Here is a 27,917-nt window from a genome sequence, read left to right as displayed (position 1 = left end):
AGAATTTTTACATATTTGGCAAAAACGATTTATTTTCTTTGTACACAGGGAAAAGCTTCCTGCATTACCATAGTAAGCTGACATGTTTTCCAGAAGTGATACTCCATTTGAGCCAGAATTATTTGTAGTTTGCTATGAACGAAACATGATATATCAACATTTAACATTTAAGCTGCTTTCATAGTTGTCATAGATATTTGACTTTTAATAAACAACTGTGATTTAAGGAGAACCATCTGAAAATACTCAGCTGAAATAGTCATGTTAACTGCTGCTCACCCATTTTGGTTTTATATCATAGCTCTGTTTCATGGTAATCATATCCCATATGAAGTCTTGTCTTTCCCGAGGGACATTAAATTAAACCAACAGGCTGGACCAGTGTCATCTTGACATACAGGCCTGTGAAATGAAATTCTGCAAGCTCCATGAGTAGTGTGCAGGTTCCAGTGAGGGCAGTGTGCCGTCCGATGTGTGCAGTTGGAGGAATTGCTTCTCAGCCCGTGGGAACTGTGGTAGTTCATCAGACATCTGTAGAGATTATTTGAGATGCCTCTTACAGCAGTTTTATCTTGCTTCTAGACTTGCAGCGATGTCAAACAGCTASTTAATTTTGAAAATTCAGTATCTTCTTCATTGGTTATGAAGTCAGAGTTGCTTCTATGCATTCCTAACAACATGAACTAGGTATTCATATAACTCTTGGGGTCACTTGAGAAATGTCCAGTTCATAGTTTTTTAGAGGTAAAATAAAATTACTAAATTAGATTTGAATCTTGGGAAGTTGAACCAGGTGACCTACTGTGGTCCCTTCCAACGTGACCCATTCTGTGATTCTGCATATTACTAAAGCAGGCAGTTCCACTCCTTTCTGTAACCCCATGTCCTCCTTCTTGCCCTGCAATAATTACAACTGTATCTCCAAATGATATGACAAATTCTTTTCTGATCTGATGGAAAATTACTTTGGTAGTTCAGTATTCCTGTGGATTAGATGAAAGCCACAGACCACCCAGTGGCTGCAAAAGTGTCAAATCCTATACAAGAGAAAAAATGGAGGTATATGRTATCTGAGAATAAGATAACCCTTTTCTGCAGGAACAGCACTTATAGCAGGTTAGGAATAAGGTGAGACTTTTCCATCCCATCCTGGGYTGGAAATTACATTTCACCTGTTACTATTAAGAACTAAGATGAAAATGGAATACACTGTTGATTAAAAACCTACATAATCACTAAGGAACAAAACAACAAGACAATTTTAATTTTTAGCTATGTGTGCAATTTATTACTTTTATATTCTTGATATAATATTGTCTTGGTTTAATTCTTMATCTTTAGTTAAAGATTTCTGCAGATGCATCAAGCTTGTTTATAAGAGCTTCATTTCAYGGACTTTTTAAACTCAGTGCTCTTTCTTGAACTCACAGGTAGGAGTGGAAGAAGGAGTCAAAAGAGATCAAGTTCCCATRTCATTTTAGTGGCAGGAATCATAAAGAAGCAGGAAATGACAGTTCAGTGCATAGAAGAATCATACAAAAAAAAAAAAAGTGAGAGCAGAGGAAAAAAAAATGTTTGGTGATGTTTAAAAACATTATGGACAACACAGGGAATGGAATGTAAAATTATAGGAACCCTAATCAAAAATTATCTTTGACCTTTGTGAAACTGTCCTGCTATACCAGAAAATTATCTAATAGATGCAGTTTGAACRTTAGTTGCATTTTTCCTGTTAGGATATGGCTATGTAAACTCTGAAGAAAAGTGGATTTTTTAGGTCAACTTCAAGAATATTTACCAAAACAACTTTCATGGGAGGTACTATTTTCAGTATTTTCTCTGTATGTTTTCCATATGCGAGTCATAATCATGAATTTGATCATATCAGTGTAAGATAGTCTCTGAAGTAATAAAGATAACAGATTACATTTCTCTTGCCCTTGAAGCTTTGACTATTTGGGACCCAGGACTTTTATCCTTGAAGTCTCTGGCAAAAACATGGGTTGACTGGTGAAGGATCAGACAGCATTGCCTCAATACTAAAGCTTTTTTTAAAAAAACAAAGCTATTRTGTTCTCCATCTCAATACCTGCAACAGATCAGGAAGGCTTAATTGCAGARGTGTTTTCTTCTATGTTTTGCATAGGTAAAGGTCAACAGTGGAATGAAAACCAAATTACAATAAGCAACTCCTAGTGAAATTTACCCTCTCWGGAAATCAGGGCCTTTCCTTACTGGGATTAGACGATAACTTAAGAAGAAAATACTGATATTCATATAAATTCTTTCTCAGAGTCTGATAATAGTGTTTGTTTTCTTACTGTGCTTATGGGATTGATCCCTTAATCCCTATAGCATTATGCACTGTACAAAAACACCTCTGCAAGTCAGGTTACCAAGAAATGAGGAAAGGGAAAAAAAACCCAATAGAACACAGAGATAATTCTCTAGATGCCCCTATTCCCATGATGACAAGGGGCTAAAAAATGTTTCACAAATATATTAGRCATTGCATGACACTTTAAAAACCAAARATGTGACAACAGTGATAAAAGACACCTTTGCTAGTCCCATAAGAATAAACTTTTCTCAGAGTGAATTCACGGATGGGGGATTCTGCCCATGAATTTCAACTGCACCACAACACTTTACTTAATACATACTCAGTTAAGACTGAGTATGTAGTAATTAACTCATGCTCTATTTATATGCAAGACAAACTGCCCCTTGCTTTTCATGCCTGCTGTCCTCAGGAATGGGATTTGCAGCATAGATGAAGTTATCTCAGTAACTTCAGTAACGCAATACCTTAGTACAAAATGCGGTAGGTGCCTTGTTTTTAATATTGAAAAGCTCTGTGTGATAGGTAAAAAAGACTTCTTGAACATAAGGGCAGTTAAAAACTATGATTTTTTTTTTTTTTTTTGCAAAGTTGGCTTTTCATCCAGAGATAATTTTTCTTCATTACAGAGTACAAGTCATATTTGTACTGAGTACAGTTTGCTTAAGACCACAAGGCTGATCTTTCCATGTAAAACCAGCTTGCAGTCTAYGAAGTGTTCTGGCACTCGTAAACTTATGCTGCTTTATATCTTCTAACCTTCAACAGGGTTTTCTGGAAGAGGCTTAAGAAAYTGAATATAATGGTTTGAAATCAGTTATATCTCACTGTGATTACATCAACACAGATAGTCAATATGTCCATGTTTATAACCGAACACATGTCCATTGCTTAAACTTGATGTTCTTGCTGTCTTTGTGGCATATGGCATTAAGAGATGTATTTTAGGATAAACATATGTTTGGATCATGCAAAACAACAACAACTAGTAAAACAGAAATAGCAATGTTCCACTTAATGCTGTAACAGCCTAAGTTAGTCCTGAAGAATTGCAAGAAAGAGAAACCTTTACCAGGTCTATCTGGCTACTTAATGCAATAAATCCTCTGCAACCTAAATGGCCTTGCAAAATCGTATAGCAACAAGTACTGACTTCCAGGGAAAACACAGTAGASCAATGTCAAGTTGCATGGCATCAGGAGCCCATAGTTTGTGAATGAGAATTGAATTCAGAAAACAAATGTATAGGATGCAGCTTACATGGCAATACTTTTCCCATCCTTACTTTTGGTAGGTTAATCTTCTTTCCTGCTCAAAGATCAACAGATATTGATTCCATCTTCAGCAAATTCCTGCAAAGCTAAGGGGCTTGTTCACTTCGGCAGCTACCTCACAGGGTAAGGATACTCCTGCTGCCACCTTCTGCTGAAAAGRTTCTGCCTTTTAGGCAAGCCCCAAAAGTCTGCATTAACATCAAAAAGTTTGCTTTAACATCAGTGACACTGTGGATGCTGGGTAAAAGTTGGAAGCTGACACTATGTTGTGCTGTGTTTTGTTTTCCTCCAGTTAACTGTTTTCAAAGTTAAGGATATCAAAAATGTACCAGAAGGTAAAGCTTGAATATAGAGGTGGTACTTGCATTACACTAAATAATACAGTTGAACAAGGTAGGCAGGTTTTTGGGTGCAGGACCCTTCTGGAGGTCTAAAATTAAAGAAGATTTCAAAGGTAATATAAACTGCAAACCATTGTTCAATAATTTAATTGTTTGCATACCAYGCCATCTCTGAAGAAGAAAAACAGGGATTACCAGTGGAGCAGAAGTGACCCAAGGATTTTTTAACATCTTCAGACGGRAGGAGGGTTGGAATGTGCAGCAAGAGCAGTAGGGAGATGGAGATTATAATGACCTATAAAATCAGTTTCTCTGTTAAATCCTTAGTTTTACATAACCGCTGGGATTATAAATTTTATAGGTTGTCTTTGGATAAACATTATGTAGGTTTATCTTGAGGATCTGTTAAGCCTGAAATACTACAGCAGGAATAACCGCTTTATGAAGTGTGTTTCCGCAAGTTGTTTAATTTATTGATTGCACACAATCACTCTACTGAGTGCTGCTTCTTTATTTTCACCGACATAGATATGGCTAAATCATCCGGTGCAACGGACAGGGGTTATTCCAGTCCAGGAAAGGAAAACCCAGAATCTAAAAATGCTCCGACTAAAAAACGTACCCACATTAATTTGGACATGTATATCACCACCAGCGCAGGAAAATCAGATTATCTGTGGCAGAGTAGCACACAAGGGAAGTCCACARGAGATCCCCTCAGCAGGAGAGCCGCCCAGCCCTCGCCCCTGCCGCGGCCCTGAGCAGCGCCTGTGGTAGGATCTAGGGATAGGTCATGGAGTAATGGCACAAATTGAAAGAGGAGAGATTTGGGTTMGGTATCAGGARGAAATTCTTCACTGTGAGGGTGGTGAGGCACTAGAAGAGGGTGCCCCGGGAGGTTTGTGGATTCCTCATCCCGGCGGTGTTCAAAGCCAAGCTGGAAGGGGCTCTGAGCACTCTGCTCCGGTGGGAGGTGCTCCTGCCCATGGCAGGGCTGTTGGACCGAGACCATCTTTAAGGTCCCTTTCCACTCTTTAACATTCTRTGGTTCTGTGATTCCATGACCCTCCAGCCGGCGCATACCAGGCGTGAGGAAAACCYGAAGAAAACCACAAAAGGGAGGGGCACATTCCGCATTAACTAAACCACTTAAAGACTATACGCGTGCAGATCTAAAAACCTTCCCAAACAGAAGCCGGCGGGGTGGCAGTGGACTTGCCGGTCGCGGGGCGGGCAGGCTACGGGCAGCACCGGGAAGGGCTGCAGGAGCGGGGGTTCACAGGCAGCGCGGGGCTCACAGACACCGCCCGCCCGCACCGCCCGCACCGCCCGCCCTCCTCGGGCCCGCCCGCACCGCCCTCGCCCCGCGCACGCGCGGCTGCTCAACGGGCGGGCGCGGGCACGTGACCCCGGAGCGCGCGGGGCGGGGCCGTGCCGGCGGCGGCGCAGAGGGGAGGGGGGAGGAGGCGGATCCATCATGGCGTCGATGCAGGTGAGGCGTCTGCAGCGGAGCCCCCGGGGCAGCGCTGGGGCCGGGCGGCGGCGGGGAGGGGGAGCCGGGAGGAGTCGTTCCGTCGAGCGCTTGCGTGCGTGCGTAGTGCGGTGCGAAGAGCGTCGCGAAGGGAGGAACCGCCCGGGCAGAGGTTGAGGGGGTCGAGCTTCGGGTAGCGGGGCCGGGGAGAGCAGGTGACGACAGRGAAGGGGCGGCCCGGCGGCGGGATGGAGGTGAGAACCGCAGGGGTGTGAGGGGCGAGGCCGCGACTCCGACGGCGGCGGGCGGGGCGGGTGCGGGGKGAGGCATCGGGCCCGGGGCGCGGGGAAAGAGGCGTCTTAGGGAGGCGTCAGGCAACGATGCCGCCGCTCCCTGGGCAGGAGAGGGAAGGGCGAAGGGATCCCTGCCCCCCCGGGACTTGAGGGTGCATCAGCTCTGCCGGGGGAATGTATGGCGCACCCTGCGGTGGGCGCTCCAGGAGACCCTCCCGGTGGCATCGTGGGGACTGTGACCTACAGCTCCGAGTTCTTGGGGTTACGGCGCTGTAATTCACACGCACCGGGGGGCTGGGACAGGCATGTCCTATTCCAAGCCGCGTGTTGCCCGTGGGGTTCTCTTTCTCTCCGTAAAATGAGGTTGCGGTGTTGTATCAGTCYTGTGGAGAGGTAACGTCTGGCCTTCTCGGCCGGATGGGGTTGCTGTAGGTACAGTAGCACGGAACATCCTGCTGCTTGACAGGTATTTCCAGCTGAATTATTCATTCATACCACTCCGAAGGGGTTCTTAAATWGGGGCTGCAGAAATTGCTTTTGTAGAATGGATTACTTTCACTGTCTGCTGCTCTAAGTGGGTGGTGCTTTCTTATGACTGGGGCAGAAGAAAAGATCRCTAGGTTTTGTGGCAGTGGCCTTTGTCTTTCCTTATTTAACCAGCAACTTCTCTGCTTTTCCTTGGATATTTACAGTTTTCCATTTTGTTTTTATATGTGGATCATCTAGCTCTCCTCGTTTTGGTCCAGTATTGCTTACATTTTTTGTCAGTAGTARTAGAACAGCCCAGAAGAGTGTACAAAATGAATGAAATTAGTTTACTTGTCCTGATAACTGGGATTTAACATAGACAAAAAGAGTTAAAGTGTTGAAGCTTTGAACTTTATGGGAGAAAAATGATTCTCGCAAAGTTTAGAAGCATAACACCCCCCCCCCCCCAATGCTGTCTCTTTCAGAGTTGCTGAAATGAAATGAGATCAAGAAGTTTAACATACTGTACATATGCTCTTCTTTTAGCTGTAGCTTAGGCAGGTAGTCTGCCTTGGTTTTATTAGCTCTGTCTGGCAAATGCGTTTTTGCAATGCTGTTCTTCAGATGTTCAGACTTCTRCAAGCTCAGCTGCAAAATAGAGACTATAATTTATTCAGAAGTATCTTTAATAAAAGTGTGTGAAAAGTAGGGAAATGACAGCTGTGAACCTGGAAGGAGGCTCTGTAAAGGGACTTGGTGAACCTGTGCTGTGTTGCTGTYTCTGGCCTAGTAAATGACCTACAGCGTGCCTCACCCTAATTCCTGTTGCTCCCTCTGTAAAGGGGAGAAAATGGTTACGTATTAAAGAGGTTGTTTAGGAAACATGAATGACAAATGTTGCCTAAAAGTAAGATGTGTGGAGGGTAGTACTCACTTCCTGAAATTACAGGCCTGGTAAGTCTAATGTTGTAATTGCTTTCATTTTAGAAACACCAGCTGTAAGATTACACTTTTTGTTTTCTTACATGATGTTCTGTTGTCTTTTGATAAGAGATTCAAGGACATTTATGAAGGTTTTTTGTCTATATGGTGCTAATTGCRTAATACTCAAATTACTCTTTCCTGTGTTAGTAAGGAAAGGGTACTAATTTAATAATGYAGTTTAGCATATTGGAAAGGAGTTGTAAACAGGAAGCATAAATGAAAATTCAATAAGTGAACTGTAAAATCAGTAAGGTTATGGTAGACATGTTCCCAGATGACTAAGATTTCAAGGCTCTGAATTCTTCTATTAATGAACATTTATGTACTCAGTGTGAAAAAAAATTTACAAAGGAAAATGGTAGATATAATTTTAAGTGTTTTTGTTGGTTGGTTTTTTTTTTTTTTTTTTTTTTTTTTTTTTTTTTTTTTTTTGCTTTGAATCATTTAAAATTAGTGCTGTCTTCTAGTATCTAAGTTGTCCAATACAAAAAAGAGATGTCCTTTTTCTGATAAAGTGTAGTGTTTTAAAAAATCCATTGTTTACCTGAARTGTTTGTGCATCTCATTGCTGTCTCTGACTATACCGGTAGTCTGACACTGTACTATTATGACAGTATTATATATATTATTGATAAAAATGATACATTGGTGCACAAAATAAGTTCTAATTACTTCTTCAACTTTTGTAGTTTTGTACAACAGTGTATGATGCCCTAGGTTAACTACAGTTTATTTTTACAGATCCACTGAAAAATCTGATTAAATTATGAGAGTTATCTGATTAGCCTGTTTTTAGTCAGTCTACTAGGGATTTTAGAACTTGTAATAAATTGCCTCTTTTTGCCAATGGCTCTGGCATGGACCTGAATAGTTACTGCAATTCAGTGGATGTAGTTACTTGTAAAACTTCTGACTTTGAGCCTTTATGTGTGTCATTAAACTTAATGTGATTTTTGTCTGTGGGGACAGTCTCTAATGGTAGCTTTCTGTAAACATTTTTATCTACAAGAATAGAAGCCAATGTTGATGAGATCTTGTGTTTTGTTTTCTAACCACAGTGTTATTGCTAATTTGCCGTTGCTGGACTGGTTTAAACCTGGTTTGCATAACTTTAGGCAAATCATAGTTTTTGGTTAAAAAAGCCAACAACCCCCCAGACAAGTCTTTAAATTATTTTCAAGAATTTTCCCAGAAGAAGCCCAAACTTAAGCAACTTTCTCCTGGAAAAAAAACACAGAAATATTCTGAAAAGGTGCAAATAATTAGTACAAGGGAATAGAATGGATTTGCTTTAGAAAATTTGGTACAGCATCTTTAGCAATCTGAAGCTTTTAAAGGCAAATACTAAAGAAATAATAAACAGTAAACAGTGTTTCTCAGAACAGCTGGAAACACAGAACTTGCATAATGAATAGAAAAGCAGTTAAAAAATAGAGCCAAGGACATTCAGTTGAAAAAGTACAGAAAAATGTCATTGCTGTACAAAGTATTAAATAAYTAAAGCCTTTCCCTCAATGTGCAGATATGAACTATTTGCATSATAAACTTGAAATACTGACTTTATTGATAATACTGGCATCTTAATTGCTACGATTTACCTTTCTCTTCCTTTCAGTTTTCATACCAGGTTACTRCAAAGCCTGGATTTATTTGTAAAATTGTGAAAACATTTAGGGGAATGGTTTYAGGTTTTAGCTTATTTTATCACTAAAATAACTTCTCATATATTCTGTAAAGTTAGGCACATAAGATTTGTATGTGTAGGTATTTAAATCTGACTGAATACAGAGCTAATGTAAGTAGTGAACCAGCTTTAGTAAAGAGTGTAGGATATTAACTTTCCAGTGCCTCTCTGTTAGCCCTTGAGAGCTGCTGTGGTGGGCCACCATCAAATTACATTCACATGCCAAATTAAAGTTCATGATTGAAAAAYCTTGTTCCATCAATATAACTTTTTTTTCAAAATGTGTGTTTGAGCAGCCATTTAATAAAATAGCTGTGAGATGATAGTGCAGAATTCATTTAGAGTTTGAGATCCCAAGGAACATGTATCACAAAATGCAAGTTAGCTGCAATATGAAAGCTTCCCACAAATTTCACCCCAATATTTTCAGCCAGTGAGGTAGGGGATGGGGAAAATATTTACAGGCAACTGAAATCTCAAGAAAAAATACATGCAGTTTTGGTTACACTTCCTTCTATTCTTTACCTGCGCTTCTAGTGTAAGTGAAAATTCTGTGTTTCCAGCTGTTCTCAGAACAATTACTTATTGCTTAATCTTTGCTCAATACTGGCAGTGTTTTTATTTAATGATTTGGCAATAGTTTTTTCTTATTTAAAAGCTTTGTCCAGGAAAAAGTATTAAACTATTTTTATTGCATGTTCCAAAAAAAGCYGAAAAYCCARCCTTAAGCAAGGAAARCTTTCAGTTGGTTGGAACTTGGATSGTAATGCATATTGGTTCTGTRCTGTTAATYGTCAYGGTAYGAGATACTATTTGTGTTGTTTCAAAAATGATAAAAAAGAAGAAGAGTGGGTACTGTGGGTATATAACTAATTCTGGGATATGAACATAATGAAATTATTGGTAGTTAAYAATAGCATGAAGTATTTAGTACATCCAATGATGAAATAATATCAAAGATTAAAAAATTCAGTAATTATTGAAACTGAAACATGCAACAAACAGCAAAACTGAAACATTTTGTCAAAATCAGGATGAGTAGAGAGTAAAAGTAATTTCTTCTGTCTGCTAAGTGATTGTTACTCCTTTACATAACCTTTGGTAATCTGTCTATTGATGTGTGGTATATTAGCTTTGGCATATAACCATGCTACAGTAAAATAAGATAAATACAAAATTTTTAGTAATTTTACCAAGATGAATTTAATTTAGTCTTGTGGGTTTTTTTTAAATAAAGTTTTAACTTGAATATCAACAAGTTTAAAATTTATAGTCTTAACTTTTATTATATTTATCTTTATTTAGTAATGGCTTTAGGCCCTAAGGAGTCTTATTTGCWTGTTTTTGTATCTGCCTGTTTAAATAGAATTTTGGGAAATAGTTTGCTATGTAGCAGCTGCAGAATTTTTGAGCTAGAATAGAAGAATTCACTCTGAAAAAGAGCAGTAGTAGAAAAACTTACTGAAATCAGTGTCCCTGAGCATTATCACAGCTCTTGCTTAAAAATAGACCAACTATACAGCTAAAATGTAAAAAAACATTAATTCTTTCAACTTGTCACATTGAATACTGGTGAATATGTGTATGATTTCTATCAGGAAAATAGAATGGATAGGTATGTGTCKTAAAGAAGAGTTATTCTGGTTGATTGCAAATATTTTCTGCTCAGAGTTTTATACTATCTTGTGTTTAGGCCTAGATATTCAAGTTCTGAGAAGAGAAAAATAGAACACAATGCATTTGTAAGAGCCAGGGAATGTTGTCTTGTTAAGCTGCTCCCWTGGAAGGCTCAGTGAGTTTGTAATTAATAAGCTGAAGCAGCTTAGCTCAAACAATGTGTGAAACTCGGTGATCAAGTACGTTCTTTAATTGTTTGCTCCAATTCTACCAAGCTAAGACTTTTAGACTAAATGATCTTTGCYTGTATATTATACAGGTATGGGCCATACTGGAACTACACCCAGAGACTGAGATTAAATTACCCCCATTAATGTGAAAGAGAGAAGGCATAATTCCCATGGAATTTACGCATAGTTATGGCTGTGTGCAACAAAGATGAATGCTTTCAATATAATGATGGTGTCTCTCTCACAACCTTAGTTTACAACTGAGAGATGAGCATTCAAGCAGATTGCAGGCTAAAATTTCCACTAGGGCAGAGGGGAAGAGGATGACAAAGGTATTTGGTTTAGTACTTGAAGCCAAAYGTTTTGTGCATCTTTCATGGCTTTGAAATAGAGAAGAACTTTGACAGAACTGTCAGACAGATGTATAGTTTTTGTCTTTTGAAGGGAGGAAGAGATAATATTATCAATTTGCTGAAACCTATTATGACTTCATTTATTAAAAGGAAATGAAAATAAATAGGTTAAATGTTTTAAATAAAAAGAGCCAGTAAGCAACCTTTTGTGGTCCACAAAATGTCAGGTAGCCTGTCTTCTGACTGCTTTTGATAGTTGCGGGCTTTCAAAAGGTATTCTGGAATCTGCTCAAGCCTTTGCAGTTGTTTGGGGTGGTTTTTCAGTTTCCTTTGTTCAGAAGTGTATTCTGGAATCTGTGCAAGCCTTTGCAGTTTGTTTTTTTGTTTGCTTGCTTTTCCTCAGGTGACCTTAATTACTGACATGAAAAACAGGTATCGATCAGGGATGGCAGGGAAAGAAGGGAGGRAACCTTTTCATTTGCCTTCCTAAGAACAATATTAATGTGTTAGTAAAGAAAGGACAGGAGTTAATGGTAGTAAATCAGGAATTGTGAGACAACTCATTTTTGCTAATTAATGATCTCATTGAGGATACTAGCTATTCATCCTTTCATACACTGTACTAAAAAATAATTGTTTCTCCTTGGGTGATTACAAATACAAAGTTGTTTGTCATCTTTTTTTTTATTCAACTTAATTAAAAGTACTGCTTAATCAGCCTCCAGAAGAAAATCTGTATATATGTCAATAAATTGTGATAATAGTTTACTAGAGCATAGCAAATACTGTCTCCAAAAATCTGCTGGAATAAAATACGTCATAGGATTTGATGCTACTTGTTCACATTGATTTATTTCTTTCTTCTTCATTAGGAATTGGTGGCCTGTAATGAGAAGAGGCAAGGAAACTGAATGAATTTAGGTTTCCTAAGTTAGAAACTCTCTCCCTGTTGTAGTTAGGGATATGAATTGGATGAGTATTTAAATCTYGTTATTATTTGCTATTTCAAACATTTTGCTTCTTTTCTCTCCAAAATGGTTTTTGTCAGAATACAACACTTCTTATTTACCAACCCTTGGAGTGTTTTTAAAAGGATGGGAAATTCCCTGGTGGGCATAGGGTTGCCCTCATTGTGCCAGCCTTCACTATTGTCTTAACTTAGTTTCTTTAACGGAAGCAGTTCAAGTAGTGCCAGACTCTTTTTAAAAAGATAAAAATATCAGTGGTTGACTTTTTATTACTGTATGAGGCTTATGCTGGGCGTTGGTGCATTTAAAGACTCCATTTACAAAGCAGATGACTTGCTGTCAGTTTCATGTTTTTCTACATTAGCAGATTCCACTTAATTTGCTTTCAAATGACAGGTTCATTGTAAAAAAAATGATAATCTGGCAAAAAGCTTTTCAGACTGAAGTACAAAATGTTTCCTTTGTGGGCATATCGTTATTGTGATTTATCTTTAATTGTACTGTAGTTAYGATTTCAGGTTTATCTTGTCTCTTAGTTCAAGTCAAGTGTATTATTCCATTTTAAAGAGGACTGTGTTGCTTTGACCTTTCAGTCAAATATTTTAGAATATCTGGAGCATATGAAGATAATATTCAGTTATTAAAATGAGAAAACAGCACTCCTTCCTCCCACCACCCTCAATCCATAACCGGATTTTTTAAATTTTTAAATGCTCAGAAGAACAAAACATGAGTGGTASAAACTTACTCTGAGTAGCCCGATAAAAGATTCATGCATTGCCATTTGGTTCCTTTAAAAAGAGAGAAATGTGCAAAATGCCTGACATTCAGATCTTGAAGTCTGGATTGGTCTGAGGAAATAATATTAAAACTGGGCTGCCAGATGTTAACATGTTTTATTAGAAATGAGGAGGAGACTAATCTGMTTCTGCATTCTCAGTATAGATTGAAAACCTGCTATTCAGCCAAAAATAGATAAAACTRAAAAACAATTCTTTGAACTAAAATCCCTGAATTACTTTTTCATAGACAGTATTTGTGGAGCTGCTTTGTTATGCATCTTGCTGAAGCTTTAATTGACCACAGACAGACAATTATCTGTCTTTCCTCCTCTGGGCCTTGATTAAAGCTTTCTAGAAGAACTTTGATAGGAAAAAATCATGCAGGATTGTAATAATCAAGTATCTGGATGATTTGTGTGTTTGAGAGTCTGGAGCAAATGATTTCTCATTAATTATGGGATATAATCTGCAGGGACTTTCTTGAATGACCCAGTTGACTGGGAAATAAAGGGGTTTTTATTTGTAGGAACTATCCTTCTCTAGATTTCKTAAGTAGTGAGATGGAGTGTACTGGATCAATTTTTCTTAAACATCACCATTTTAATTTTTATGTTGTGTGTTCTATTTGAGAGATTTTTGGTATTTTAATTTAGGTTTTTAATTAGAGAGTAATGTGTAGTGAGTTCCAGGAATACTTAAACTGTTTAAAATACGTTGGGATTTTTTTTTCTGTATAGGAGTTAAGTTTCAAAAGCAGAACTATACCTCATRTTTCAAATGTCATATTCTGGATTTGAGGCACTTTTCAGTAAGAAACGTGTGAGTGGAAGAAACTGAAATACTGAAAATAGAATTTTTAGTGGTCTTACTCGCTCAGGCTAGTAGCTTGTGCTAGCAGTCAAACAACAGCTTTGCTTATGGATCAACATGGTGGTGTTGTACAACACTGTCATTCCAGCCTGTTATCAGCTCCTCCTGTTCTGGGACAAGGTTGCTGTTTGTCTCTGTACAGTGACTGTCTCCTGTATGTAAAAACTTCTCCAAAACAGAAAGGATGTTTTTTTGTGAAACATTTTATAACTTGAATGGGGGCGGAGGTGGCAGGCTGTAGCTCATAAGCGAAATGTAAATTTTTTGCCAGGACTTTATCATATTGCTGGCAGTGTTTTGATGCTAACAGAGTGTGGATGCATTTGAATTTTTGGATGTGGAAGAGTTTTGGTAGTTACAGAAGAAGTRTTGCTAGTTCTCCCTAGRGTGCAGCAGCTTTACCAGTATAAAATAGAAGAGTGGAGCCCCTGTGGGATTAATGTTTAACTTTTAAATATTTATGAATCAATTTTCTTCCTCTTTGATCTCTGAGCCAGATTAAGATTTGAGATTACAGTGTCCGRAAGGCTCAGCTTGAAAGACTATTCCTTTCTTACATTCTTAGTTTCTTGCAATAAAGAGAAAGGAATTTGAGTGCCTAGAAATAGAAGGTTTGTAACACAATTCAAGTACGGATGTTTTGGTCTTGCATGCTTCCTAGTCTGTGAAGTTGCTGTTCCATCTTTCAATTTCTTCATATAGTCATGATTCTGCATTATTGGATATGGCTAATTGAGGTTTTACCAGTCCAGGTGAAAAGGCCACCACATTTCAGTTAGATTGCCTGTCACATCTTGTTTTAATGATGAAATAAGGTGTGGTCATGGAACATTTCCTCCAGCAGAAGTGAAAGGAGCTATTTGCCTATTTTCCAGTTTTTGCTCTTCTTGTAGGTTTCTKCTCTATTGATGTTTTTGCTTTTTCCCTAGCTGTTTTCTACCAAATTCTTACCACTTCCCTTCATAGTCATGTCTTTTGCTGAATCTGCCTTGGGTTTAATCAACTCAGCTTTTCTCCTTCTTACTTTATTTCTTCTTCTGTAAAGAAGAAAATCACTGAAATAGGTTGTTTGTAGGTAAAATATTTGACTTAAGATAGCTCATCATTTAGTTTACTCATTTAAGATATTGCTGATTTAAGACATTCTACATTTCATGCTGCATTTCTTGAAGCRACAAAAAGTGAGGTAGTCAAGAACTGCATTTTTATTTTCTTTGTATCGTTTACCTTTTCAGAGTTTGTAATTTCAGAATATAGGAGATAATAAGCCAGGAGTATGGGCACACATTCAAATTTGTTTGGATTAAGGTGTTAATATTTTTCTGCTAATCAACCGAGCCAATGTCCCAGTGTATGTACACTTTGCTCACTGCAGTTTTGAAGAATAAAACATTGCCTGAAGCAACACTCTTTGGCCTAGGTGCTCTCAGCTGCCTGTACATAAGTTGTACTTGGTAGTGACCCCCCTAACTTCACTGTACACRTGCTTTTGTTTGCCCGTAGCTCTGTCAAACTTTAACTCTCTATGCTCCACTTTTCCAAGGGAGGGGCAAAGCTGTTCTAAGAATTCTGAGAAAGGGTTTAGAACTGAAAATAGACTCCTTATATTGTGATACTCCTTTTTAAAGGCATTGAGAAAGGTAATTTTCACATGCCTACAAGAACTAGGTATGTTTTCCTGGTAGATAAAGAAAATAATAGCTTTGCATTACTTCATTGTGAGGGACTGTGGTTAAAGTCCATTGTCATGTCTATGGGTATCCCTTGTTTGTGGTAGAATCAGAAAAAAAGAACACTGGTTTTGGGCAGTATGATGGTGATGATGCCATATATGCTTTAGAAATACAGGTTACTGGCTTTTGAGGTAGCTGACCCGACCCAGAGACCAGTGAAGTCGTTTTCTATCTATTAGTAAGCATTWATGTGCTATAACATCCAGTTCAGTGGTACACAGTGACCAAACTACCTGTTCACAGGATTGATTCTGAAATACTCTTATTGAAAACCTTTAAATTTCTTTCTATCCTGTATTGCTGCCCACTGTTCTTTTTCACATGGTGCATCTTTTTACATGCTTTTGCCATGCCTACTTCTTTATGTGATTCACCAAGAGTCAACACCAGTGAGAATTCAGCTGTGGCATTTGAGATGTTACTTCCCCAGTTCCAGAAGTGACCAAGTAAGATGTTAGTTAGGTGCTAGTGTGGAGAAGGAAGAGTGTGTATTTTTGCTGGAAGTTGTTGGCTTCAGACGTGTATTTAACCTGTACCATGACAGTGAGTGCTGTCTATCAGGATTGAAATGATGGAAGTGGTTGTGAGCTGTTTTGGGGAGCTGTCAGGAGTTTTACTSCACTGATACCAGTTAATTTTGTGTTCTTTGTTCTATATGCTTTGARAAGTCTCATGAGTTTGATACTTTGGACAATCTGTGGAGGATAATTGAAGGAGTTGCACAAATCCTGTTTGGCAGAATTAGCAACAGGATGCAAACTATTGCCATGTCAGTCATGTCTAAGTACTTGAATAAAATTTCTTTGGAAGTGTTAAACTGTGTTCTTTGATTTCATCCCTGATTCATCCTTTCCTGTGGAGAYAGGTGAATAAGTAAGCTTGTTTTCAAAGACTTCCACCTTTTTGAAAATGCCTCTGTAAACCACCAGTTACATCGCTTCTCTTTGCCTTTTGCAGGTGATTTTTGGTTTACTTGAAAGAGTGTGCTGTTAACCAGTCTTTGGTTTCTGATATTCTTACTSTGCTATTCTATTTCCATCTAGATAGTGAATGTTTTTATCAATTTAATACATTTTCGTTCTGGCTTACTTTAAGTTGTATAAAAGAAGTTTAAGCCTAAGATTCTCTCTTAAAAATAAGGAAAAGTTCAAAGTTACGTTGCCTGTGCATCCTTCATGTATTCCTCTAGAAGTTTGCAGCCTGTTTTCTTTCAGTTCTTTCAATAGAAAGTGGACAAGTAGAAACGGTGCTTCTATATGAAATCTTATAATGGATTAGCAGAAACGTTAAGAAGAGTGTCTTGTGATGTGARAAGGACAGTAAAGCAAGCACAGCTYCCAAGAGCATATCAGTGTATGGAAAACATCTGTTTGGGGGTTATTTTAGGCATGGATAGCTGCAYTATCTTGTATTTTGACTTGAAGAAGCTGGTTGAGAGGCTGAAAGCAACTTGACTGGGTGATTTAAAAAATGGTATTCCTGATTCATGGTAAGGGAGAAATCAAAAGTAGTTGTGGTATTGACTTTAATTATGCATGTCTTAATGTAGCTGGAGTGTTGATGGGCTGCAGCTTTCTAGAACGAAATACTAATATATGGTGTCAAGCTGTCTCAATATGAAAAATTAGGAATAATAGTAAAAGTCAGAAGGCAACATGAGAAGATCTTCAGTGACATGAAGAYTGAAGAGGCTTTGTATAGAACAGAAGAGTGAAACTAATTAATTACTATTAAAGGGACAAGCATATGAGTGACATCTACTCATGATTCATTGCTTTAAAATGGTGTGTTTGAAAAGCATTAGAAAATGTTTTTATAAATCATTATAAAGATGAAGAAGGGGAGGAGCCTGTAAATTGGAAAGCAAAGCAAAGATGACAAATACTTGAATTGGTGACAAATTACACCAAAGAAAAAGGARAGATTCAATATCCTGTAGACACTGAATATTACGTCAGTCACTAAAATTTAGCTGTGTGGGTTGATTTGCTTTTTTAAAGTGTTTAAGCAACTTTTGACAATTCTTTTGAGTGAGTTTCCAGATGATAAATATTACTTTTGTTTTTCTACTGTCATGTGAAATTTTGACTTCTGGAGCTCGCTGGACCAAATAGTCTCAGATACCCGTAGCACATAATAGACAATTAGCCAAATGGATTTAAGAAAAAAATATCACATTGAGTTGACTTGATCTTCTCCTCTTGTGGGCTGTAGCTGTTGTGAAAGAGGAGCAGTAGCTGTATTTTGGCTGTGCAAATATTTTCCATGTGTGTTAGTGTGACATTTGAGTAAGCACACAAGAAGAATGTGGGATGACCTCTATTGTTTCTTAAACCATAAAGACCATTTCACAAGTTATCAGAGTTGTAGTTGGTTGTTTAGACTGGGTGTCTGATTGAGAGGGACTGTTTGGTTCTATCGAGCAGAGTGAACATACCAAAGGGTATTTTGAAGGCAGTCTGCACTGGCTTGAAAGTGTACAGTTGCGTAGAAATTGGAAAAGGCAAGATGTGAATTGAAATAAATAAAGTAACTCTTTTGTATCCATGAAGCCCAAGAGAAGTGATTTGACAATAATTTATTCAACCCACCTAGATCTCTTGCTGTAAAGAAAATTCTTCCAATTATAAAAGCAAGAGATAAAGTGATGCGAAAAGATGTTAAAAGCTTTTAACATAACTTCCTTATGTTAGGAAGATGGAGAGATATCTTTAAGTCCAGAGTTTATAAGATCCTACAAATAAGTGTTAATTTGTTATATTTTGTCCTGCTAGTCATGTTGCTGCTAATTTTCTAGAATGTTTGTTTCTGAAAACAAAAATAATAATTGTGTACTCATAGCTGTCAAATGGAAGTGAAAAGGCTTTTCCACTGCTGAAACTATTCTTTTTCAAATGCTTAATTTGAGGAACCTGCTGTTGCAGTGTGCCTTTTGTAGCTATTGTGTATGGGCTTGATACACCAGAGTCACGTTTTTTTTTTTTTAGTACATTTAAAACTTGAAGCTAAAAGTGTGTGTTTAGTCTGTGTTCCTGTAAGAGAATTAATATCCTTTGTAACCTTTTTGGTCAGCATATACTATTCAACACTGAAGAGAAATTAATCTCAAGTTTTCGAATTTAAACTTGAGATATTTTCTGAATTACTGTGGTAATGAGAAACTCAGTTTCCTAATTAGAGTGCATGAATCTAGTCTTTAAAGGCTTCATTTTTTTAAAAACTAGATCAGTTTCCTGATAGTCCAGTTACTGTATTAATGATACACAACTGGAGACAATATCTGTGGAAAATGTTTTCCAAGTTTTCTTAATATSTCTAGCTGCATATTGGGAAGTCTGTGCAAGTATGGAGGCAGCAGCTCGAGGAAAGTGATTCTTCCCCTCTTTGATGCTTGAGACCACATCTGGAGTGCTTCATTTACAGAGCCACAGTACAGGACAGACACTGGGGTACTGCGGTGAGTCCAGCAGATGACAGGGAGGATGGCTGGGGCTGGACTGTGTGACCTCCAAGGAGACTGGGTTTCTTCAGCTATAGGAAGAGAAGGCAAATGAGAGATCTTGCTGATGCCTACAACAGCATAATAGGAGGATATCGGGGAAAATAGAGCCACAATGGGAAGGCAAGGGAGAATAGATACAAATTGGAACATGACGTATTTCAATGAGATACAAAAGAAACATTTTATATCATGGGTAGTGAAACACTGGAGTGCATTGACCAGAGAAGTTGATTTAAAGATTATTTTCTAAATATTCCTTAGTCTCTCAAAACATTTTTTCCACTGTTTGAATGAATTCTGATTAGTAGGCCATTTGTGCCCTCTACGATTTTGTCCCAGTTGCTATGGAGTGCTCATGTTCTGGAGAAGCTCTATGGGCAGCTGTTTATCATTCCATACAAGAATAATTGAGCTGATGCTCGGTAGAAAAATCCCCACATTTTGAAAATGTGTGGTGAAAGCCTATTATGGATACCCAGCTATGACCCCATGTTCATCACATTAGGAATKATTAACTTGTATGGTGTGGTTAATGGAATAGTAGAGAGTGTTTTGAAATACATAGTATATTTTGTTATTCCAGCTGGGGAAAAAAACCCCACCAAATAATGGGCTTAAATCGCATCTTAAATGTGTGTGAGTTGGTCCAGTTGAAGTAATTATCTGTGTATASACTGCCTTGCTTTTATCTTTAGTGGCAAGGCTAATACTTCGGAAATGTTTAAAAGCATTTTTTCACTTGCATTGTTTAACACTTTCACAGTTCGTGTCATTGAGGACTGGAGAAATCCAGGAATTTATTACGAGATACTTTTGTTCTTTAGTTTCAATGCAAGTTACACAGATGGTCAATATAGCTAGAGATAATAAAAATGAAGAAGTTCTGTGCCATCTTGTTGGTCTCCTGTCCTGATTGACTGCAATTCTGGGGTGAGGGCCTCTTTATTTGGGAGGGAGCCATGCTGAGATGCATAAAATCTATGAAGGTGTKGTATAATGGAGATAATGGAATGCAGGTTCTTTAGGCAGACATAGGGTTAGAGTGGTTACAGCAAGGCAGAAGGAAATAATGCCTTTTGCCGAAGTTTGGTTCTGTTTGAGACGTTGCTCTGAATCAAGAACAAATCCAGAACAGGTGTATCTTCCTTCACCTCTACATCCCTTCCTTCCCTATCCAATGTGAGGCTGTTTCTAGGAACTTACCACTAATCAAAATTGCATTGGAGTTTCCCAYGCTTAATAGATAATCATAGTCAGGGTTTGTTGTGGATTCCCTTATTTCAATGTGATAAATATATTTGATATAAATWGTTTTCATTATAACACTAACAGTGTTACAGTCTTGCTTTTCTGGGTTATTGAGTTTCTGTAACTTAATAAATGACACATTCATTTTCTACTGAATGTGCTCTTTTCAGCTTTATATGGGAATGGCATAGATTTTTTTTTTTTTCTCTTATTGATATTTCCATTGAGAGCTGCAAATASAGGTCAGATGGAACTGATTATAGAATGGTTTGGATTTGAAGGGATCATCTCATTCTAACCCCCCTAGATGTGACTGCCCAACCAGTTGCTTCTCCACTGAACAGTTTCGATCCACCCATYGAATCCATCTCTTTCTAGCTTAGAGAGAAGGATGTTGTGGGGGACTGTGCCAGAGACTTACCAGAAATCCGGATAAATGATATCTGTAGCCCTTCCCGTCTCTGTTAATGTAGTCACTTCATTGTAGAAGGTTGATAGGTTCATCAGGCTGGACCTGGCCTTGGTGAAGCCATGATTGCTGTCCCAAATCACTTTCCTGTCCTGCATGAGTCTTAGTACAGCTTCTAGGAGGATGTGTCCCATGAACTTCCCAGGCACAGCYGTGAGCTTGACAGGTCCCAGAGTCCTCCATTCTACCCTTTGTTCCAGTTAGCTGAGAGACTTTGACTGCCATGGCTTTTCAAATATGGAGAGTGGCTTAGCAGCTAAATCCACTAATTCCCCTCAGGACTCTGTGTTGCAGCTCATTTGGTCCCAGAGCCTCATTTATATTCAGGTTCCTCAAGTGTTCATGAACCTGACCTTTGCTTACAGTGGGAGGGACTCTGTTCCTCCAGTCCCCATCCTGCTCTCCATCCACTTGAGGGTGTGGGAAGAGAGGTTGCTATTGAAAGACTGAGGCAAAAAAAAAAAAATGTTGAGTATTGTAGCCTTCTGCTCATCAGTTTTTTTCAGTTGTCCAGGATTTTTAATAGGCGGGGGTGGGGGGATGACAGGTATRTGTTCTTTGACTTCCCTTTTCAGGCTTATGTTGGTGCTTGTTTGAAGTGGCTTACTGGGAAATAATTTCTTCTTTGTCCTTAAAATATGATTTTATGTGACACTTTTGACCAAAAATGTAAATASTATCCCCTGCTATTTCTCTAGGATATGTTTTTTGAATTTTGTTCTAAATTGCAAATGATGAGAAGCAGTACGTTGCCTGTATGTATTATTTATGCTGAATGGACAGGCCCTCATGCCAGTGTCAGCAAATGTTTAGGCGTAAGAGGAACAGGGTAATCCAAATAGTCTTGTTTTAGTTTTCTGTTCTGTCCTKTGGGATGACTTAGAACAAGGCAAAGGCTTGCACAGATGCCAAATAGAAGTGTCTTACATTCCTCYGAGGAGGAAGAGTTGTGCAGTTAAAGTCTTGTAGATTTAATTGTAAATCTGGTGTTGTTGTGGGAGTATGAAATATTTGCTCCTAAGCATGGAGCACTCATAGATGTCTTTGTAACATGACAGAATCMTTTATACTTCCATGTAGTTTGTAATAATGCAACAGTTCTTCCCTTTGCAGTGTTGCAAATATAAATGCCATTTTACCCAAAAAATAAGTTTATAGCCTGTGACTTATTTTGCTTGTGTCCTTTCAGTTAAATTTCTAGGAGAGAAGTCATCCTTTTTTCTCACTTTTCAATTTCACTTTGTTTTTAAATTGTCAAATAAAACTCCTTTTACCTTTCAAAAATTGATGAAATGTACTTAAATGTGTGCATGTTTATTGTTGAATTTCAGTATTTTAGATATTCCTTGTGATTTCTTTATAGAAACGATTACAAAAAGAACTGTTGGCATTTCAAAATGATCCACCTCCAGGAATGACTCTAGATGAAAAGAGTGTACAAAATTCAATTACACAGTAAGTATATATACTGTTTTATTTCTGCTATTATGCTGAAAAACATAAGTAGCGAGAAGGTCTCTTCACACTTCCACCACTTATTCAAAGTAACATTGTGAATTTTTCTTTTAGGCTATTGTTCTCCTTAATAAGCATACTGCAGTAATATGTTGGACTCTTTCAGGAATRGGATAATGAATTTATTAAATTTTTATTAGACATTTTACTCTCTAACAAACTGTCAATTGGTAAAAGCTTCTGCATATTTTGGAATAAAATAATTTAACAATTTTTCRTAGCTATTAATGACTGAAACCCTTGTAGATTTATTGAAATAATGAAGTACCTGTTTCAGAGTTCTATGATGTTTGTAAAGAATACATGTCATAGATATTAATTTCTATAACCTTATTTCTGTAAAGCAAGTGAAGAAAACTTCCTAAAAAGCAAAGTTGTCTRGGTGCTTTTTTTCTCTGCCTTGGTTTTTTTGGTGGTTCATGAAATGGGAAGAGAAACATGGTAAAATATTCTGTGTTTGTTGAAATGGACYGGGGTTGTTCTTAGTATTAATCTATTTAATTGGCTAAAATTCAAAAGATTCAGACTGTGTTGACTTTTTTGTCATAATTTTCTTAGTTTAATTTTAGAAAAATTTAAAAAATTTAGCATGTGTAAACATTGATGGGAGTATGATGTGCAGCTATGTGTCCTGTACTATGGTTGTTGATKGATGGAGCAGCTTAAACATAGAGCTGAATTGTTATGTTTTCACACCTGCATTTTGCGTGGTGGCACTCAGACCATGTTACATGAGACTTTTCTGAGCTTTGTCTATACTGAGTTAAACACTTAATGCTTTTTAAATTATGATGGCCTTTGTGATACTTCATGCWGATAAGTATGACTGAAACAAATTGAAATAGCAGTTTCCAGTTTTGTGCAAAAATGACTCAATCTARTATTGCAAGTGGTATTCATTTATTTCAGGAAAAAACTATTAAATCAAAGTTTAGAGCAGGTAGAAAAGGTATCTGTTTCCAGAGTACTACCTCATGAAAATTGCTGCTGTGCACAACTTTTATATGTTTCAATACCTTTCACATAAAAACTTCCTCTTTACTTCCTTTTTACYCTTCCTTTTACTGTTAAAATGTTAGATTTTGAAATGGCCACTGTTTTAGAAGCTTCCTGTCACAAATAAGRTTTTTTTTCTCTTTGAGGGTTTTTGGTGTCAGGTAGCATGTTTTGAGTTCATTGATCAAGTTACAATTTGAACTGATTGCATTAAAAATTTRTGTAGCAATACTTGCAATACAACTTTAAAGATGTTGAATAAAATAATTGGATCCCGTGATGTAACTGGGTCATTTAAAACATTGAGCAATCTTTTATTTTAAATAAAAGGATTASAAATTTGATAAGGCTAAACTGTAAAGCACATAGGAAATATGGATTCTAGTGATTCCGTGACCATAAAAGGAGCAATGTCAAGGCAAAGTTATCTTCTACTTAATAGAAGTAGAAGAATAGAAGAAAATAAACTATTTAAAAGACTTGAAAGTGGATGTTGCGGATCATAAGAACTGATAAATCTAAAGAGTATTGGTGCAATATATGTATAAATGTAGAAGCAGAAGCAAAAGAAGAGATAAGTGGTCTGGAGTGCAGATGGATTACATCAAAGGCATCTTCATAAAGTTAAAATATGAAACATATCATCAGCCTTCACTGTACAGCCAACCCTGTGCTACTGTTGAAGAAGCATTCCTCTTGAAGAATGTGAGAGCTGGCAGTTCATTAAATACGCAATTTTTCTCAAAAAAGCCAAAAGCCAAAACAAACAATAGAGCACAACCGGCAGAAAAAAAAAATCCGGAGTGATAGAGGGGAGAATTAAATGTGCATGGCTTAAATACAGAGGGAGAATATCTAGGGCAGGAGGTTGGGAATAGGATCGTCAGAGCTGCAAGCTAGAGATATTGACCTTTCTGAGTACAGTGCTGTTCTGCAAAATCTCAGCTGCCTTCCTWTAGTTGATGCTAACCTTACCTGAGTGTTTTGGGGTCTCTTTACCTTATGGTGTTGCTTGGATCTGTAAAAGTCAATCAAAGGTGAAAAACCAAAAATGGGAAAGTAATGCTGCAAAGGATAGTATTAAGTAGTCAACAGTAGAAGTCTAAACATAGAAGTTAGCTAGCAGAGTGTTGCTACATGTGTTGAACAATATGCAAAGCATCTGGTTTTAGCTGGATTAAAATAATTGCAACCTAAACCCAGCAACAATGAAATCCCCACATGTAACACCACTACTGTCTTTCCCCAGTAACTTCATATGTCAATTACTTCAGTGTTATACTGGGGGAAGGAGCAGAAGCTGAGGAAAAAGAGAACTGTAGTATGTTGAGGTGTAATCTTCATTACAGTCTCAAATTATCCTTTTTTTTTGTTTTGCTTTTATTTGCTGGGACCTTTTCATTTTTAGACTATTAACTTTTACAATTTTGGTTCCATTACCTGCATGATACCATTTAATTTCTGAATTTTTCACAGATGTAAGTACAAGATGAGCTTTGCCCTTCCCCTTGGATTCAGATTTTATTTTAATAAATTACTGATGTTTTCCTTGAGAGAAAAAAAAAAAACATAGAGAGAATATGTACTTGTTTGTTTCCTTCCAAACGTGTTATCTTTAAGAAGGTTTTTTATTTCAGCTTGATTGTCTCACATTAAGAGCCATGTGTTGGGAACCGATGGGTCTGTGTATAGTTCAAATCATAATTGCATTTATAATTTGCATAACTGTACCAGTGCCTGTATGAGAGAAAACCAAGCTTGTTTCTTTCAAATACAGACTTGGTGTATTGCTCATCTTTGTGATTGTWACAGTGTTGGCAGAGAAGTTAGAAGGCCTGGCTGTGATTGATATTTGATTTGATTAGTCCTGTGCTCCAGGAGTAAAAGTATTAATTTGTCAGTCCACAATGCTAACAGCTTTTTCCCCTATTCCATAGATGGATTGTAGACATGGAAGGTGCTCCGGGAACACTCTATGAAGGGGAGAAATTTCAGCTTTTATTTAAGTTTAGTAGTCGGTATCCTTTTGATTCGCCTCAGGTAACTGCTGCCTTTTTTCTCTCTTACTGCTACCTACAGTTACAACTGTATGACACTTGCTGAGTAATGTATCATCCACATAGCCAAATGTGAGCTTCACATCACTTTGTGCAGATGCCTTTTCTTTAAAAATGATTCTGCAGTGAAATATAGGGCTCTGATGTCTGTTTCACCTGGACAGGTGAAAATAGTGTAAAGCTGGAGGCKTCTTTGATGTTGATATTCATATCCTAAAACACAGGGTGAAGTAGGAAGATCCCCTTTACTTTGATTTAGGAGCCAAGTAAACAATAAACAGCTGCTTCATCATTAATTTTTTTTCCTGGTTGATTTTTAAGACTCTTGCAATCTTCTCTGCTGCCATTGTTAATACAGCTGAAGAAATGCTGTGCTTCTGGGTAGGGATTCTCAGATACATGAGATACTCTTGCTTTCATGACAACCTAAAGATCTGAAAGGACAGCAGTACTTAAAGACTGCAGAAYGTGCTGTGTACATCCATTTCTCCTTTACCTGAGGGAAACATTTATAAATATGGTTGGTAAGAGTAGTGGTCAGCTGTCACCCCTGCTTTTCTGAAAAAGGAAGGAGAAAAGCAAGAGTGCCTTCATTCTGCCCTGTTTCAGCTCAGAGTTCTAGATGTGATCTCTGCAACCTCTCTCATTGATGTTAAAGCTGAAGCATGGAGCTGTGAGAGACACTTAATCCATAAACATTAACATATTTTTAGGTACCATGATAAAGACTAGAATGCTGACTTTTCAGTCTTTTAAGGAACAAACTGACCACTTGTACTTCTGTTCCTCATCAAGTTTGCAAGGTACTATTTATAGGTGATACACAGAGAGTAGCCACTTAAATTTGATTCCAAGTTATTTGTCTTCATTACCCAACCTGTGTGTGGCTCTGTGCAATTTATTGTTAAGCAGCAAATTAGATCSATACATCTACACTGAATTTTATCACAGAAAACAATTAAAAGTCTAAGTATTGGATACTTGGTTGTTTTAGATAGCTAGAATTTCAGTTTTTAAAACATCATTGTGCAGTATGGTCATTCTGTTCTACAAATTTCATGGTCATAATTACCTCTCCTGTGAATCTACTTACTGTGAATTGACAGTTTGCACTTCTGCTTCCATCATTTGGTTCTTTTCTGCCTTTAAATGTATGTTGGCTGTCATAGCATGCATGCTTTTACTTACCTAGTCTGCCTAGTTTAGGTTTTCATATAAAAGTAGGATATTAGTTACAAGTGAATTACAGGATTATGGAGGCAAGCCCTTCAATGCTTAAGAAATACCAATTTAAAGAGTGACAGATTGTTTTGCCTCCAGTTTCTCTTCTGCCTTAGAAACCTGTCTGACATTTTGYAGAAGTTAAGCTCTCTAGTTTCAGTTTCTTATATGATGGTTTTGCTTCTTATCATCAGTGATGAGGTGGGTGTGTTGTGTACATGTTTACATATTTCTCTGCATACCTATATATCTTAAGAAACACTTAAGACACTGCTGGGTGTTACAGTTATGAGTGGTAGAGATTTATGGTTTTATTGCGTAAAAGGAGTTAGAAAAGGAGTTCAGGAGTATAATACTGTGTGAAGATTTCACCTTTCCTCTGTTTTCATTGGTCCTGAACCAATAYTGTGTTTGACAAAAACTTGATGTAAGAGCAGTAGTTGTCAAAATTGCTTTTCTTACCCTTTTTTGACTGTGATACTATCTTTTAATAGAGAGGAGTTAAGGTTCTAAATGCTTTTCTTCCATATTCATCCATGTCAAATAAAAATGGTTCCATTTGAAGTAATGTTTTATATTTGGTAACATTGGTTTCACAAGTCCTTTATTTTATAGTTAATAAGATTGATGCATTTTAATTTTATTCTTCATGCTGGAACCTGGATGAGTTGTCCAGARCTTAATTTGTGTTCCCAAGATTATAGAAATACTCATTTGTGAATTTTGTTATGCTTCTTGGTGTATAACATTGTGGCTTATAAAATCATTAAACTCCACTGTTCTGGTTAGACAGCTGTATTCCTTAGGACATGGAAGACTGAGGCTGCAGGATATTGCCCTGTCTTTACATTGTTACCTTTGCATTTTTTGATGCTGTATAAATCTTAYAAATCCCCTATATTTAGCCATTTATTTAACTCCATCTTCACTATCTGTTTAGGCTTCCATTGTTTATTTTAGATTTCACTTAATATTTTCCAAAAGTGAATGAACCCAGTGTGGTAAAGTGTGTTATTTAATGTAAGTGAAAATTGCAGACCTGCTTCTTAAATAAGATTATATTGTTTTCCCCAAAACAATACAGTTTTATTTAAAACGTGAACTACAAATTAGGTATTTTTGTTCTTTTTTAGGTCATGTTTACTGGAGACAATATCCCTGTTCATCCTCATGTTTATAGCAATGGTCATATCTGTTTATCCATTCTAACGGAAGACTGGTCTCCAGCTCTCTCAGTGCAATCTGTTTGTCTTAGCATTATTAGTATGCTTTCCAGCTGCAAAGAAAAGGTATGGGCTTTTTTAGCACTGTTGGAGTAGAATAAGTAAAACTTAGTAATTTTCTACTTTACAAAATGAAATTTTTGTTTCTCAAATTTTAAAATAGGCAAAACTACTGTATCTACATTTCTGCTACTGAGAAAATACTAAGCTAGAACTGCAAAATAAACAGTGCAGTGAGTACTTTGTCACTGTTTTCATGGTAACCTGCTTATATATT

The 27,917-nt window shown here is 37.4% G+C and overlaps 1 protein-coding gene across 3 annotated transcripts in view; it reads left to right on the top strand.

Moving 5' to 3' along the window:
• Positions 1 to 5,398: 5,398 nt before the first annotated feature.
• Positions 5,399 to 27,917, top strand: part of UBE2W (ubiquitin conjugating enzyme E2 W) — a 30,766-nt gene continuing 8,247 nt past the window's right edge. For 2 of the 3 annotated variants that reach the window (XM_057363946.1, XM_057363944.1), the window contains exons 1-4: positions 5,399 to 5,448; positions 21,992 to 22,083; positions 25,077 to 25,179; positions 27,551 to 27,706. In XM_057363946.1, coding sequence (XP_057219929.1) covers positions 5,434 to 5,448; positions 21,992 to 22,083; positions 25,077 to 25,179; positions 27,551 to 27,706 — 366 coding nt within the window. In that variant the 5' untranslated portion in view covers positions 5,399 to 5,433. Of the gene's footprint in view, positions 5,449 to 5,596; positions 5,682 to 21,991; positions 22,084 to 25,076; positions 25,180 to 27,550; positions 27,707 to 27,917 lie in introns of those variants that run through there. The other variant, XM_057363945.1, reaches the window with a different exon arrangement.

This window comes from Malurus melanocephalus, unplaced genomic scaffold, assembly GCF_030028575.1.
Source record: "Malurus melanocephalus ecotype Western Australia unplaced genomic scaffold, MMel_1.1 scaffold_32, whole genome shotgun sequence".
Taxonomy (NCBI): Eukaryota; Metazoa; Chordata; class Aves; order Passeriformes; family Maluridae; genus Malurus; species Malurus melanocephalus.
The sequence above is the reverse complement of the archived record's forward strand: the minus strand, read 5'-3'. Positions and strand labels throughout refer to the sequence as shown.